This window comes from Emydura macquarii, unplaced genomic scaffold (genome assembly GCF_026122565.2).
Source record: "Emydura macquarii macquarii isolate MOO-44397 ecotype Brisbane River unplaced genomic scaffold, CSIRO-AGI_Emac_v2 contig_2795, whole genome shotgun sequence".
Lineage (NCBI taxonomy): Eukaryota > Metazoa > Chordata > Testudines > Chelidae > Emydura > Emydura macquarii.
Window position 1 is genome coordinate 2,015,576 of NW_027132932.1, and position 15,335 is coordinate 2,030,910.

The window sequence follows — 15,335 nt, forward strand, 5'->3', positions numbered from 1 at the left end:
CTATGGTATCCATTTGTCAACATACAGGATAAATGACCACTTTTCATGATTTGAACCTTGTCCAAAGAATCTGTATCCAAAAATCCAACCCTGTGAGATGCCAAGTGCTCTCAGCACTCAATGACTTCTGAACTAAGAAAGCATATCTCCAAACATTGTTCTAAATTGCTTTAAAAAGCACAGGTTGACCTGATGTTGAAATTCCAGATTCTTTGAGGCTTCATGTTAACTAATTTGTCTCAAAACAGTCCTTGTCATAAAGCATTAATATTAAATATAACAGCATGAGCAATATTTTAGTTTACATGTACTACATGCAGTGAACAAACTGCACATGTCCACTGGGCATTTTTTCTTTTACAAAGACAAATGTAACTTGCTCAGTTTAACCTTCCAATAGAAACAATCAGTGGCCTGGGTGCACCTGTAGTTTGGATTAATGGCCTTTAAGAATTTATTTTAAAAATATACATTTTTAAAGTTAGCATGAGCAATACATTCCCAACATCTTTGCTTTTTAATGCATGTATAATAAGAAAATAAAACCTGACTCTCTTTTTTTTTTTTAAAAAAAGAAAAGAGTAAATAGGAAGAAATTGCTTCCAGGCTGAGACCTTTTTTTTCAGCTGGGAGTGAATTTTATGTCCTAATTATAAAACCCCTTAAAACGCTGGTTATAATAGAATGCCAACACAACTTAATAACGTAGGTGAGGTTGACATCTGTCAGTAACTAATGAGTGCAGTTTTAAGTTTAAGATTCAAAGTTTACTTTTGTAATCCTGTATAAATCTAACGGATACATGTCAATTTAATATTCACACTTCAACTAGCTTTACTGGTCTGTTATATACCTCACCCTTCAGTAAACTGTACAAAATAATAGTTTTTAATAATGCACAGGGATGCAAGTCTATGGATTTATTAAGCTAAGATCAGAAAGTATGTAATTTTGTTATGAATGGGATGGTTGCAGCTATGAGTGCATAAGACCATTAATGTTGCTGAATGTGTCCAGTATAGCAGAAGTTATATAGTCCTACCTAAGAGTCAAGATAACAAATGTAAATGGTAAGAAATAATATCTATTTGGCAATATTTTATAGACCTAAAGGATCACATTTTGCCCTCACGTACACTGACTGACGAAGGCAATGAATTTATACTAGTGCTAAATGAGATCCAAATTTGACGCAATATTCAGTGTGAACATGAAAGTTTTCACAAATTATTTGCAGGTTTATACAAATTGTTTTACAACTTTTGTCTTTTTGTTTAGAAATAGTTTCAGTTAAAAATGATTAATTAGCATCCAGTAAAAACCTACTTTATTTCAAGTTTCCTCTTAGAGTGAGTTAGCCATTCTTATGTTATAGGCTCAATTATATCGACTGAAATGTACTGCCCCGGGGGGGAGGGATTAATTTTTATCTTTCTGAATAGGTCCTTAAAGACACTCAAAACACAACTCCAGTGGAAAAACTATGGTAGTGTTGACTTTAAAGTCTAAAGACCAATACTGTTTGCCACTACTGCTACAAGCTGTCATTCTCTTGTTGGACAGTATCCATATACTGTTCAGAAATGTCAGCTGTGGACGGTGTTCTCCTCTCTATGTAGAGAGACTTGTGGGCATAACTCCCTCATGCAAAATGATATGAATATATTCCTTTGTGCCAGGATACCTGTTTGAAAAACAAAAACTGAAAACAGACAGACTGAAGAGATGTCAGTTTATACAAGTTTTAAAGACACATGTTGTAAGTATAATGCTAATGATAGTAAGTTTAGGGCAAGTCCTTGGTATGAGGCTGGGTTCTGGGTTAGCCCTGAGGTGCATTGTCCCAGTCTCACCCCACTCTGTCCCTTGGCCACAGCAGGCAAGCCTTCTTAACTGGTCTGCTGGTTCTTGACTGCTCAATATTTTTTTTCTTGGCTATTCTAAGCCTCGGAAGGAGTGTCTTATTGGTTGTCCAGTCTCAGTTGATTTTCCTTGAGCGGGGAATGTCAGAGTGCTGAGGGGCAGAGAAGACCTGATATTCTTGGTCTCTCACCTCCCCTGCAGAACAGGCCCAGAAATATGATCTCTCCCCTCTGCAAGAACGTTACAGTCCTAGGAAAAGAAGTCCACGTTCTGGAGCTGTGAACTTGGCCAGTGTCATACACAAAAGACATAGGGTTGCAATGACAGATAGCACAGAGTAATGTGAGTATTAGTGTCCTTCCTCATTTGCAATTTGGAGGGGTGCGTGGTCTGTTACTAGATCAAAGGAAGCCCTTAAAAGATGATAGTGTAATGCCCCCATGGTCCATTTGATGGCCCAGCACTCTTTCTTGATTATGGGGAGTATCCGGTCTCCCGAAGCTGCAACTTCCAGCTTATACACAGTATTAGATTTTCCACCCCTGAAAGTTTTGTGATAGCATAACGCCTAGTCCAACTGTAGAAGCACCAGTTTGTAATATAAACTTGAGTGAGAAGTCCAAATACTGTAGCACAGGCTGTTGACTGAGGCTATATTCTATCTCAGTAGAGGCCTTGTTATACTCAGTTGTCTACTGGATTGCTTGGGGTGCTTTTGCTTTCTTGAGGTCTGTCAGTGGTATCACAAGTGTCATGAAGTGGGGCACGAACTTTGGTACTAAGTGGCTAGACCTAGGAAAGCCCGCACATGTTTCTTGGTGGTAACTGAGTCTTCCTCAGGGCCTTTGTCTTGTGTTGTGGGGGTTGAACCCAGCTGTTTCCTTTTGAGGTACCAGAGATAGTGGGTTTCTGGCATATGGCTTGACCAGAAGCCTCTGGAATGTGGCTGGGGCCTCTGAAGTCCAGAAGGCATGGTCGTAAACTGAAAAAGTCCAAGATGTGTGGCAAATGAAATCTTCTTTGGAAATTGGACTACGGGGTATTTGTTAGTACCTTTCAGTTAAATCAAGCATGGCTATATATTTAGTCTTCCCAAGGAGTTTGTTGGCATCGGGAGACATCAAATTGTGATACTGAGTTAAGCCTCCTGAAGTCCATGCATAATTGAGTTTCTTGCTTGCCAGCATAAAAGTAAGACTTCCTGCTATTGGCACATCTTCAGTGCTTGCTGACTCTTGTATCTGGAGGCCCCAAATCTACAGGGAGATTCCTGAGATCTATGAGCGAACTTGCTTGAGCCTGCCAGGGTTTTAACATTTTTATGTGAAAAATTCTTTGTCCACTGAATTTCATGATCAATTTTTTCAGTTCACTGGACAACCTCATAGGGTCCTTGCCATTTTTCTAGGAGCTTGCTCTCCTGGCTGAAAAATCCTCTTCCAAGCTCCTTCATTACAACATTGAGCCTGGCGTTGTTGGGCCCACAGGAGATTGTCCTTCGCAAATTGTCCTACCCGTTTGAGCCATTCTGTAGGGTGTGATGTAACATTTGGATGATTGCTGCTCTTTCCAGGCCAGATTGTTCAGGATTCCTTGAGGCAGTCAGTCATAAAACAGTTCAAAGGGGAGTACTTACAAGCGGTAAGGGGATCAAGATAGCCCCGAGGTGTCTTTTAGGTGCTACTTGTTGGCACCTTGGACAGGATACACAAACGTTTGCAACTTCCTTGTGTGCCCCTCACCGAAAGAATCTGACCTAGAACCCTTTCTAGCGCTTTATCCCCTCCCAGGTGATCAGCAAAGGGGATGAAGTGTTAGGCATAATACTACTTGTTGAATGTTTTGAGGCACCAGCAACTGGTGATGTATCTCACCTGTCTGTGAATTATTCTCCATTTGTTAAAGTAAATAATTTTGTAGTTCAAAGTGGGGAAATTGGGAGGCCTGATTCTCCCATGCAATGGTTCTGTTAACCATCGCATGCCAATTGTACATCTCTCTAAAGGCATCATCTTGTTCCTGAACTAAATCAAGGATCCTAGTCAGTACCATTAATTCATTGTCGGGAAGTACAAACAACGAGAGTCCTGTAGCACTTTAAAGACTAACAAATTAAATTTCTGTAGGCATAAGTTTTCGTGGGCTGCAACCCATCTTTGCATCTGATGAAGTGGGTTACAGCCCACGATAGCTTATGCCTACAGAAATTTAATTTGTTAGTCTTTAAAGTGCTACAGGACTCTCGTTTTTGCTGTATACAGACTAACACGGCTACCCCTCTTGGGACAACACTTTCTGACAAGTTCCAGGTGGTTCTGTTGAGCTGCCATCCAGCTTGACAGCCTCCAAGGCTGTTCACAGCCAGGCCTTCCCTGCTAGTCCATTGCTGTTTCTGAGTCTTCCTGGGTTGCAATGAGCCATCACATGTAGCTGTTGGAAAGATGTCAGACAATCAGACCGGAATGGTATCTGGATTCTCCATGCGATGCAATAGTAGCAAGGAAAAACGTTGCAAGTCCCTTTAGATGACTTCCCATGGCAAGTCCCATTGGGGTCATTCCAACTGGAAGTGTTCCATCCTGGTTCCCTATACTCAGATGCATCCAAGATGTGGGGTAAGTATGAGTGTCCTTGTGGACACATTCATTGGGTCGTCCTCTTGCAACTCTTCCAGATCCAGTAGGATCTCCCAAAACAGGGTGTAGGAGCAGCCAGAGTCTCTGGACACCAAGCACTACTTGAGCTGCAAATGTCCAGCAACAGCTTTTGTCTGTTCTGCCAGAGAGACCCCACTGTTCTACAAAGTCACACTCCCTGAGCGGGCCCAAGAGGTTGACTTGCCCTGGTTTCCCACAACAGAAACAAATGATTTGCTGATTAGAGGAGGCTCTTCAGCCAGCTCCTGAACAGGACTGCGTAATTTCTCTTTGATGGTTCTTGCAGTGGTGTGGGGCGACTTCTGGGTTCCATTGGGAGGGCACTCCTCATTTTGGGACTTCTCATGGTGCTTCCTGGCCCTCTCCTCAGACCCCAGGTTGACTACTCAGGAGGATGGGCTTGGGCTTCACTGAAGCTAGGTCATTCACTCTGGCTGGACCAACCTGCTACCATAAACTCCTCAATGAGTTGGACAGCAGCTGTCAATCTGGCAGCATACCTAGTTTTAATGTTGTTTAGCAAAAATCCACTGTTCAAGCACCATTAACTCCAGAGTGTAGATCAGAGAGCAGGATGCTGGTTGGAGCCAGCAGATGGCCCCATCCTTTAGCCATTGAGTGATTAGCCTGGGATCGTACCCCCAGTGGAAAAGGGTCTGCCTGGAATCTGTGCCAGTAAGTTTCGGGGCTTCCCTAGTTAGAGAAGAGGTTAGACATGTGGCCCAGGTAATGGTTTTTTTGATTGAGCAGCCTGGGCAACCTGCTCAAATGTAACAAAATAAGCTTCGGGGTCATCACTGGGTCCCAGTGTGGAAAGAACAGTACCTAGGGTCACCGAAGTCATTTCAAAGTGGGAACAGCCAATGATTGGCTCAAGCATTGCATCCTGAAACTGCTGCTACTGTAATAGCTTGAGGAGCACAGCTTGCTGCTGCTGGATGGCTTGCTGAGTCTCCTGTTTCTCTTCCAGGAAAAGCCTCTGTACCGCTGCTGCTGAGCTAGGAGTCATGTGATCTCCATAGTTCCTGTTGTCAGGAAAAGGGGAGCTGATGCCACTTGCACCAAGTTGTTGGAAGCACAACTGCTTTGCAGTCCCCTCTTCTGGGCTATGCATGGTGCTACAGGCATTCCTCGCCTTAGTCAGCAAGGTTTGGCCACTTACGTGGGGCAAGCAAGCCCATGCCATAAGCTTGGCGTCAGTCTCTAATCAATCAAGTAGCAAAATAGCAATTGCCTGGCCTGGGCTTGGGTTCTGACTTAGCCCTGAAATGCTCTTCCTCTAACCCAGTCTCACTTAACTATGCCCCTGGACAGAATCGGTCAAACCTTTTTAACTGACCTTCCAGTTCTTGATTGGTCAGTATTTCCTCCTGGCCCTTTTAGACTTCTGGAGAACTGTCTTTTATTGGTCACCCAGTTTGAGTGGATTTTCCTTGCATGGGGAGTGTTGGGTGCTGATGCCTCCAGCTGTGGGCAGAGAGAAGCCCTTATATACACAGTCACAGGTCCTAAGACATGCAGAAGCAGAGTTCCACTTGTGCTTAGAATTTCTGCACAGTTCCTTCAAGGGAATGCACTTGCTATGTGGCACTCTAGTCCACCCTGTTCTCCTGATCCCCAAAGGGTCAGCCACATCACCAGATCAATCTTGGTTTGAATCTTAACCAATATACAACGCTGCCAGCCAATCCTTCAGTATCTAAAACTAAAGGTTGATTATAAAAAGGAAAGAAACAAGATGAGAGATGTTAAATGGTCAAAACAATCAGATACATACAAATGACTTCAAAGTCCATACGTATGTCCGTTTCTTAGCAGTATTGGAGTTTGCAGGCTTGCACAGTTCCTCTGGTATACATCCAGTACCTAGATGGGTCTCGGTCCTGTGTTTCACAGCTTCAGATGTAGACTTGTTGATCCAGAGGTAGGAAGCATGAATGAAGACAATATGGAGATGGCGAAGCTGCCTTTTATGTCCCTTTGCCATGTTGCCTATTTCAAACACAAGCCCACAGCACATGTGCGTGGAAAAGCACTCAGAGTTCCATGTTCACACGCATGTTTCTACATGTCATGATGACTCATAGGCATAGCCTCTGCATCTCTCCATGGGCTCATTGCTGATGGCCTTTGATTGACCCTCAATCAGACTGGTCAATGCTGCTGCTAATCTGTTGGAGGTCTCACCCAATAAGATCCAAATTAATATTGATCTGGTAATGTGGCTGACCTTTTGTGAATCAGGAGAACATTTTGGTAAAGTGAATAGAGTTTTTTAAATAACTTGTCTCTTCAGTGAACTCCTGGATCAGTAATTGGCTAAAAGATAGGAAACAAAGGGTAGGAATAAATGGTCAGTTTTCTGAATGGAGAGAGGTAAATAGTGGTATCACCCAGGTGTCTGCACTGGGTCCAGTACTGTTCAACATATTCATAAATGATCTTGAAAAAGGGGTAAACAGTGAGGCAGCAAAATTTGCAGATGATCCAAACTACTCAAGATAGTTAAGTCCAAAGCTGACTGCAAAGAGTTACGAAGAGATCTCAGAAAACTGGGTGACCGGAAAACAAAATGACAGATGAAATTCAATGTTGTTAAATGCAAAGTAATGCACATTGGAAAACATAATCCTAACTCTACATATAAAATGATGGGGTCTAAATTAGGTGTTATCACTCAAAGAAGAGATCTGGGAGTCATTATGGATAGTTCTCTGAAAACATCCACTCATGAAGGTCTCAGTCCTGGTAGGCATCATCTCAGTCAGGAGGATCGATGAGCTTGGGGCATTGATGGCGGATCCTCCTTTCACTGTATTCCATAAGCATAAGGTTTATTTGCATTTACACTCTAAATTAAGCCCCCAAAGTAGTCTCTGATTTTCCCCTGAACCTGTCTGTCCACTTACCTGTGTTCTTCCCAAAACCTCATGTATCCTCAGAAGAAAGGAGCCTCCATTCCCTCAACGTTTGGTGAACCTTAGCCTTTTACAAAACAAAAACAATCAGGAAATCCATTAGCCTTTTAGTTGCCCTAGCAGAAAGCGTCAGAGGTCAGCCTATATTCTTTCAAAGAATCTTGAAATGGATCTCAGGCTCTATTTTGTTCTATCAGCTCCCTAATCATTGCCTTCTTTGTGGGATAAGGACTCCTTTTCCACAAGGTCTCAAGTTGCTTCTGTGGTGTTGCTTCAATTTGGTGTTGCCTCTATATTTGTAAGGCAGCTACGTTGAGCTCAGTCCACATGTTTGCTAGATGCTATGCTTTGGTACAGGACTACTCTGCCCAGGCATCTTTTGGAATAGCAGTCCTTTTTTGGCTCTGCCATTTAGGACCTTGCACCTTCCTCCTGTTTGAGTACTGCTTGTCAATCATCCACAGTGGAATACACATAGGGACCAGCGCTCGAAGCAAAAGAGCTATTTACCTTATACTAACTGGAGGTTCTTTAAGATGTCTGGTCCCTGTCTGTATTCCATTACCCACCCTCCTTCCCCTCTGCTTCAGTTCTTCTCTGATTTGTGGTGAAGGAACTGGAGAGGCGGTCAATCCACCCCACCATTTTTCTCCTCATGGAGCGTATGCGTGCCCACAGTGGAACTCAGACAGGGATCATGCATCTCAAAGAACCTCCAGTTAGTATAAAGTAACTAACTTTCTCTTACAAATCAAAGTGGCAGTTTTAGACTGTTTTGTGCCCAAACCATTTTTAAGTTTTTTAAATGTGAGACAATGCATTCCCAGCTAAGTCTTTAATTTTAAGTTTTGAGCCTGGAGTGGATCTTCAGGTAACTTAAATGCCAAGAAAGTGATTTATAGTAACAAAAATATTAGGTCCCAAACATTCAACCCTGCAAAGGGTAAACTTTGTTTGTATTTTTCCTCTCCTGGTTTTCTGCACTTTGTGGATAGTTCTGTCTTTCTGCCAGATTACAGGCTCTCTCATTTGTTTTGCACAGTGCCAAGCATTTTGTGAGTGCATCACAGATAATAATGGCATTATGTTTGAGTCAAACGTCAAAGGCCTTATTCTCCACCAGGTGTTATGCTAGTGCAACCCCATATGCTTCAATAGGTATGTAGGTGTAAAAGTAGAGTATCAGGCCACCTGTGCGCATCAGATTTTTACATGATCATTTTGTTCGATGGGGTTTAGTTGTGAAATTAGTATAACTACTTTTACTTGATGTGAGAGAAAGTTGCTGCTACTGAGTATAAGTAAAAGCTGCAGTGATGGGATAACACTGGATCAAATATTTCCTGAAATGTTTGAAATCATTGGAAAATTCAGAGTTCTTTATAAACTTTTTGGGGCACAGACTGTAATTTACAATGTTCTGTGTCTGCCACAATAGACACAGAAACTGACACAGAGTCCCAACATGATGGTCTCTGCGTGCTACCACAACATAAATTACTAATACTTGCGTGTCTCTGATCTTGATATTTAAATGGAATCCTTTTAAAGAACAAATTTTGTAGTAAAGTGAAATGTATGATAAAAGATAAAAGTGGTTTACGATAGTTTGCAGGCATCTCGATTACATTCATTAGTAATTACCATAATTATAATATGTAAGTAGCATAAACTACTTCATGAAAGTGGAACACTTTCCCTACTCTTCTAAGGTCGATTTTTAAAGATATGAGGGATTCCTTACATGATGTGTGTCATGACTCCAGGGTGGCTTGATAGAAATATTTATTCAAAGGTATGCTGTAAAGGTGGTGGGATTCAGGCTGTCTGCTTTCCTGTGGAAGCTTGTGCTTTAATTGTGGACCCTTCCTTAAGAACACCTTTTCCTAAGGTCCTTACAAGACAAAATCTGGCCGGTTGAGCGTAACAAGCCTGGTGGTATACAAGTATGTATAGACTTTATGGCTACATTGTGAACTCTGTAGGGCCAAGACTATATTGTCCAAGTGCTGTATAAATAATTTCTGTAATATTGTGTTAAAATTGAGCCTTTCCTAAAAGAAACACTGTATTTGAGAGGAGTGGAAGCTTGGAAAAGGCAGCATTGACAATCCCAAGTATTCAAAAATCACAAAAAATGGAGGAGAGGGCGTGGCAAGTCTCTTAATTTGCCTCTTAGTTTTTGCGCCTTTAGAGTTCATTTTCAAGTTTCCCTCCATAACAATGAGAGCTAGAATCTAGCTTCTTTTTTCACAGTGAAAGTTGAGATTCTCATGTAATCACAACACTCCAGAAGCAGGGGCTTTTAAGAAAAGCACCAAGTCTTGCAAAACAGTGGTGAGAACTGGCAACACTGGAAAAGTCAGGCATTTGAAAAGAAGTCCAAAATACATGTTTGGGGTATGAGTAAAACTATATTTAGCCTTTCGGGGAGAATTGACTGTAACAAACACATTTCTAGTACAGACTGTGGGGTTTTTAAACACAGCTAGGAATATGGCTAAATTGAATGTGTGATTTAATGTCTTGTGTCAACTCCTGTAGCAAAATGCACCAGTAAAATCACTTATTAAAACAAATCTTCAGAACTGTGTAGTGACTTACTGTGAAATTTCTGAACTAGAGATTCAGAAGAATATGCACACATCAGCTTGCTTTCAAGTTCCTGTGGGCCTTGCTTGCTTATTTAATTTGAAAGCAAGAGTCTAGGGATATTTTCTTTTATTTCCTTCCACCGCCATTGTTTCCTATACAGAGTTTTAATATTCAGACATTTTATCACCCTACGCCTTCTAAAACTCTCTTTGAGCTTCTTTTCTTTCTTTACACAAAAGAATACTTTTGGCTGATTGAGTTCCATCCATTGCCAACTGTGGATTCTTTTGTTTTGTTAGTCCAGCATCCTTTATAAAATGAGGACCATTGAGCAAGTACTCACTGACTCCCCACTGAGCATGATTATGCTTGAAAGGTGTGGTACTGTACTAGTGTAACATGTAAAGCTTTAGTTAGAGGGTTTTGAATGCATTTCAGTTTCTACCTTTTTTTACTTTGTGAAAAGTAGTCAGATTGTGCTTGAGATAATAAATCCACCTATTTTTAGTTTGGTGTGGTTGTGACAAGCGGGTGAACAAAGAACTAGCTGAATGCATTTGCTGTTGTGTTGAAACGAGCCAAAAGTTCCCATTCAAGTGGTTTCAGTGCAGTATAGCTAAGGGCAGTTTTCTGTTTTATGTACACAAACCTTCTAGAAAGACAGCTGTGCTTAGTTTTGATTAATCCGTAGTAGTAACTTGAATAAAGCAGACTGGAAGACAATTCAGAGGTTCAAGAATCCCTTTCTAAAAGCATAAATAACTTAAGTTTGTTTCCTTGTTTGAACAGGAGCACTAACCAGTATCTACCATAAGACTTAGAGCTATCTAGAAAATACTTTCTTCTGTCTGGAGACAGATAGCAGGAAATATTTTTCTCCATTTCAAAGCGGTAGACTACATTAGGATTCAAGTGCCCTTAACACCATTTCCTTGCTGCATTGCATTATTGAAATTCACTGTTTTTAAGTGTAAACATGAATGAATCCCACATTCCCTATTCATAGACAGGATATAAAATGTTTGTTTTCAGAGCTGTATGTATACAGATGGCTATGGATCAATTAAAGACCTGAGGTGGAGCATGGAAATTTTTTACAGATATGTAAAAATACACATGATCTGTCTATAAGTATCAACATAGGGAACAGAAATTTGATGAGAACTCTTCAGCCTAGCAGACAAAGATAACAAGATCTGAGGGCTGGGAGTTGAAGCTGGATCGATTTATACTAGAAATAAGATAGAGAGTTTGCAACAGTGATGATGATTAACCACGGGAGGAGTTTACCAAGGGTTATGGTGGATTCTCAATCTACTGATGAAAAGCACTAGATAAGAGCCAGTTATCATCGTCATTACTGGAAATCTTTAAATAAAAAATGAATGTTTTTTTAGATGCTCTAGTTTAGCTGCCACTGTTGGACTGGAAGCAGGAATTAATTCATGGAATTCCTATGACCTGTGTTATGCAAGAGGTCAGACTAAAGGATCACAATGGTCTTTTCTGGCTTTAAAACCTGTGAATCTGTATAACAATGTAGAGAGAGAATCTTTTTTATAGGAGAGCGCCCCACCCCCTAATTCTTGTAACATGGTTGTTCAACCAGTTTAACGCGACTGACTGCTACAGAGTAACTCCAGACTTACACCAGCCAGAGAAAAGAATCAAGCTCACTGTACACACAATGGTAGTGTTCAGAAGCCTGCTCTTGATGATTTGCACCAATCTGATTTGGTGCAGGTTACCGGGAGATACAGTAATAGAAATTCAGTGGTCTCCACTGTGCATTAAGATCACACTGAAGTCCTGTATAAGAAAGAGTGCAATGTCAGTAAAGCATGTTCAGCCTAGTTAGTACTCTAATCCACTAATTTTCATCCCAGCTGTGCTGTAAAATCATTCTAAAATCTCAAAATGTTGTCTGGATTTTTCTCATATTGAATACTTTAATCCCTGAATGTGGGGAATTCAAGTTACGCATATCTAGGAAGTGACATGAACTGGAGTAGTGAGCAAGGAGTTGGGTGTGAGGAATGCTCAAGTTCAATGATTTTATGGTCTTGGACAAGTCACTTCACCTCTGTGCCTCTTTCCCTACTTGTAAAATGGGGAAAGAATACCTCCCTCCCTTCCTGACAGCGGTGTTTTGAGGGCTGTTTAGTTAATGTCTGTTTGCAAATGTAAAGTTCTTTCTAAAAGGCATTCTGTGCCAGACACTGGTAACATAATGACTGTGTACAGTGAAAAAGGAATTATATAAAATTCTCAGTCTGCAATTAGCATAATATACTATGTAATATTGATAATTAGTGGTCAAGGAATAGATGTGTTCTAAAAACCAAGTTTTTAAATGAAGAATGAAAGCTAAACTCTGGGAGATAGTAGTGTGCAGCTAATCTTCACTTAAACCAAATCATCAGCCTCCGATTCTCTTTCCCCCAAAGCCCACTTAAGCCTGGGAGAAACCAAGTTCCTTAGTTTAGATATATCAGAGCCTGTCTTTATTATTTAGACAGAATAAAGCTATTCAGGAAGTCAACCTGTTTGTGTCATTAGGGAAGGCCGTAAAAGGTCAGGTTCTCTCTTCCTGGAGATACAAATGGATCACTCAGTGTGTTAGTCTTCTACCAACTAGTAGATATGTCCGCCTCTCAGGCATCAGGGCTCACTCAGCTAGAAACCAGGCAACCTCTTCAGCATGCCTAAGAAATATTTTTATATGGATCATCTGCAGGGCACCCACTTAGAACTCGGCTCAGACCTTTACCCAACGTCATGCCCTGGATTTGGTGACTAGATCAGATGCCAGACTGGGAACAGTGGTCAGCAGCAATCCTTATTTGACTAGCTGTAGCTAGAACTTCAGACTCTCATATTAAGCTGGAAACTGCTAGCAAGTCATTGTAAGTGAGATCCACATGGACAAAATATCTGAACTGCCGTTACTGCATAGTAAATAACTGTTTCTTTCCCAAATGGATCTCATTTGCAGAGCTGCTATAAATTGTCTCCACCACCACTTCCCCTAAACATTTGAATGGGTTGACAGGATGTATAATAATTTATTTTCTATTGCTTTTGGTTAATATATTTTTTTTAATTACAGACTTTAAAAAATTCAAAAAGTCTTTGCTCCCTTGATTATGAAGAAGATGACGATGATGACGACGACACACAAATGAAGACAATTGTGTCATCCCCATGTGACTCAAATGACTTTATGAACATCACCACCCCTGGTTCCAGTCCAGTGAAAGAGCAACTGGATGAAGTGAGGCATCATGGGTCATGCCAAATTGACTTCAATCCAAGGGATTATAAGAAGGCAGATGCAGTGTGTGAAAGTGATGAGGACACAAGTGATTGTGAGAGCACTGAAGAGGGCATCTTTCCGCTAGACTGCGGGGACTTGGATCTAGAGCAAATTGAAAACAACTGAGGCTCAGAGTTGTATACTGGAATCAGTTGTTCTAAATGAAAATGATTAGTGGATTACCTTTGCAATGCATAATCCATATCCCTGAATCTCTGTATTGCCTATCTTGGGCTTGTGTTAGAAGAAATGTTTCAGATGGAGGGAAAAAATGAACCATTGTTACCTGTTCATAGTCTATTGATCAGTATATGAAAAACAGCAAGACCACTGAAGGTTAAATGTTATTTTGAACATTAAGGAGTAACTTTGATTAAAAATTTCCTAACAGATATTTTGCATTTTTATGGCTTTTACAGTTCTGGAGAAAGCATCTCTATTTTGAAATGAATTTTCAGAGGGGCATTCTATAAAACTAAATCTGTCTACAGTGATTCTGGTGCGGGTATATGTTCCATTTGTTAAAGAGCTTAATGTGAAAAGTGAGTTGCATAATTAAATTGGTAATAAACCATTGGATATCTGGAAAACTGAACTCTTAAGTATCTGGTTGGCAACTGGTCCAAAATACTTAACTGTCTCCTTCTACAGTGAGTGGTTATAAAACTTCATAACATGTACAAATGGTTTTTCATACATTCAAGACTTTTTGATCAAAATGTAGTAGTGACCTTAAAGGTTAACATTTTCCATGATTTTACTACTTGAATTGTTTTCTAGCCTGAAGCAATGCTAATTTAGGTGGGATAAAACTGCAAGTAACTGCCCATCTTCTTGGTCATTATTATGTTTTCTGTGGTTCAAAAGAATGTACAAGAGCACTTGAACTTTTAAACAGGGACTTTGTAATGATCAGTTCCACAAGAGGTGATCCCTTCAGCAATACTAGAAGGAAACTAGTCCTTGACTTAAATAAAATGACATTTTGCTTTGCATTTGCATCTGTTTATGAATTTTATTGGTTGGTATATGAAGTCTTTGGCAGACACTGTAGCATGGCATCTCTCTTTAACATGGGGGGAAGTAGGTTTATATTTTAAAAAAAAAAATCTTCTCTATCAAAAATATTTCTATGGCGTTCACAGGGCAATTAAGTGTATTTTCACCACTTTTTTTAATGTAATACTTTATCGTTGCTGACCATCACAACACACAATGTGGCTAAAGTGAAGGAATGTTCCACAAACAAGGATGATTAGTTTAGGAACACTTAAATTAGATGGAGTTGGAAGGTAGAAATTTGTTGTGGAACCATTGAGGTCATGAATGGCGTAGGATTGCTTAAATAAAGCTGACTCCACTGCAGTTTCTGCAGCAGAGACAATGCATTGCAATGGAAATTTCAGTCCACTCTGCCAGAGCTCATTTTAAACAGCCTTAGTGATATGGGGGAAATGAGTACACCACTGAATGTGGTAAGGGAAAGAACACTGACACAGCCTAATTCTGTAAGACATTGAATGCCATAGCACTCCACGTGATTGGGCTCCAAATAGCTAACCAATTGAGATGTCTAGGGTATCTACACAAAATGAGAGAAACATGGGTAATCTAGAAGTGAAAGTCAGTTTGTGTACTCAATGCGTACCAAATTACAACCTGGCTGCTCTAGCAAACATGGGAGTGTAAAAACTGGAATACAGGTTTAGAAAGGTCTGATGTATACAAGGAAACTTTCTGCACATCATTGTACAAAGACAATGAAAGATCCTGTTACTGTAGGAGAAAATAAAGCTCACGAAGTTAGAGTAAAAGGAGAAAGAAAATAATTTCTCTAGCGAGGAAGAGCAGCTGCTGCTGGAGCAAATATCTAAAGTTCTTTGAGTCTGTGGGTGTGGATCCCGTGTGTGTGCGTGTGTGTGCATGCTTACATACACATGAAAATCTTGCACACATTAAGCCTGCCAAGCACCATGAAGGGATCCT

At 40.6% G+C, this 15,335-nt stretch overlaps 1 protein-coding gene across 2 annotated transcripts in view; it reads left to right on the top strand.

Annotated features, from left to right (window-relative positions):
- Positions 1-14,342, top strand: part of FAM53A (family with sequence similarity 53 member A) — a 121,358-nt gene extending 107,016 nt beyond the window's left edge. For both annotated transcript variants that reach the window (XM_067567685.1, XM_067567684.1), the window contains one exon: positions 13,143-14,342. In XM_067567685.1, the coding sequence (XP_067423786.1) occupies positions 13,143-13,475 (333 nt within the window). In that variant the 3' untranslated portion in view covers positions 13,476-14,342. The remainder of the gene's footprint in view (positions 1-13,142) is intronic.
- Positions 14,343-15,335: the final 993 nt, after the last annotated feature.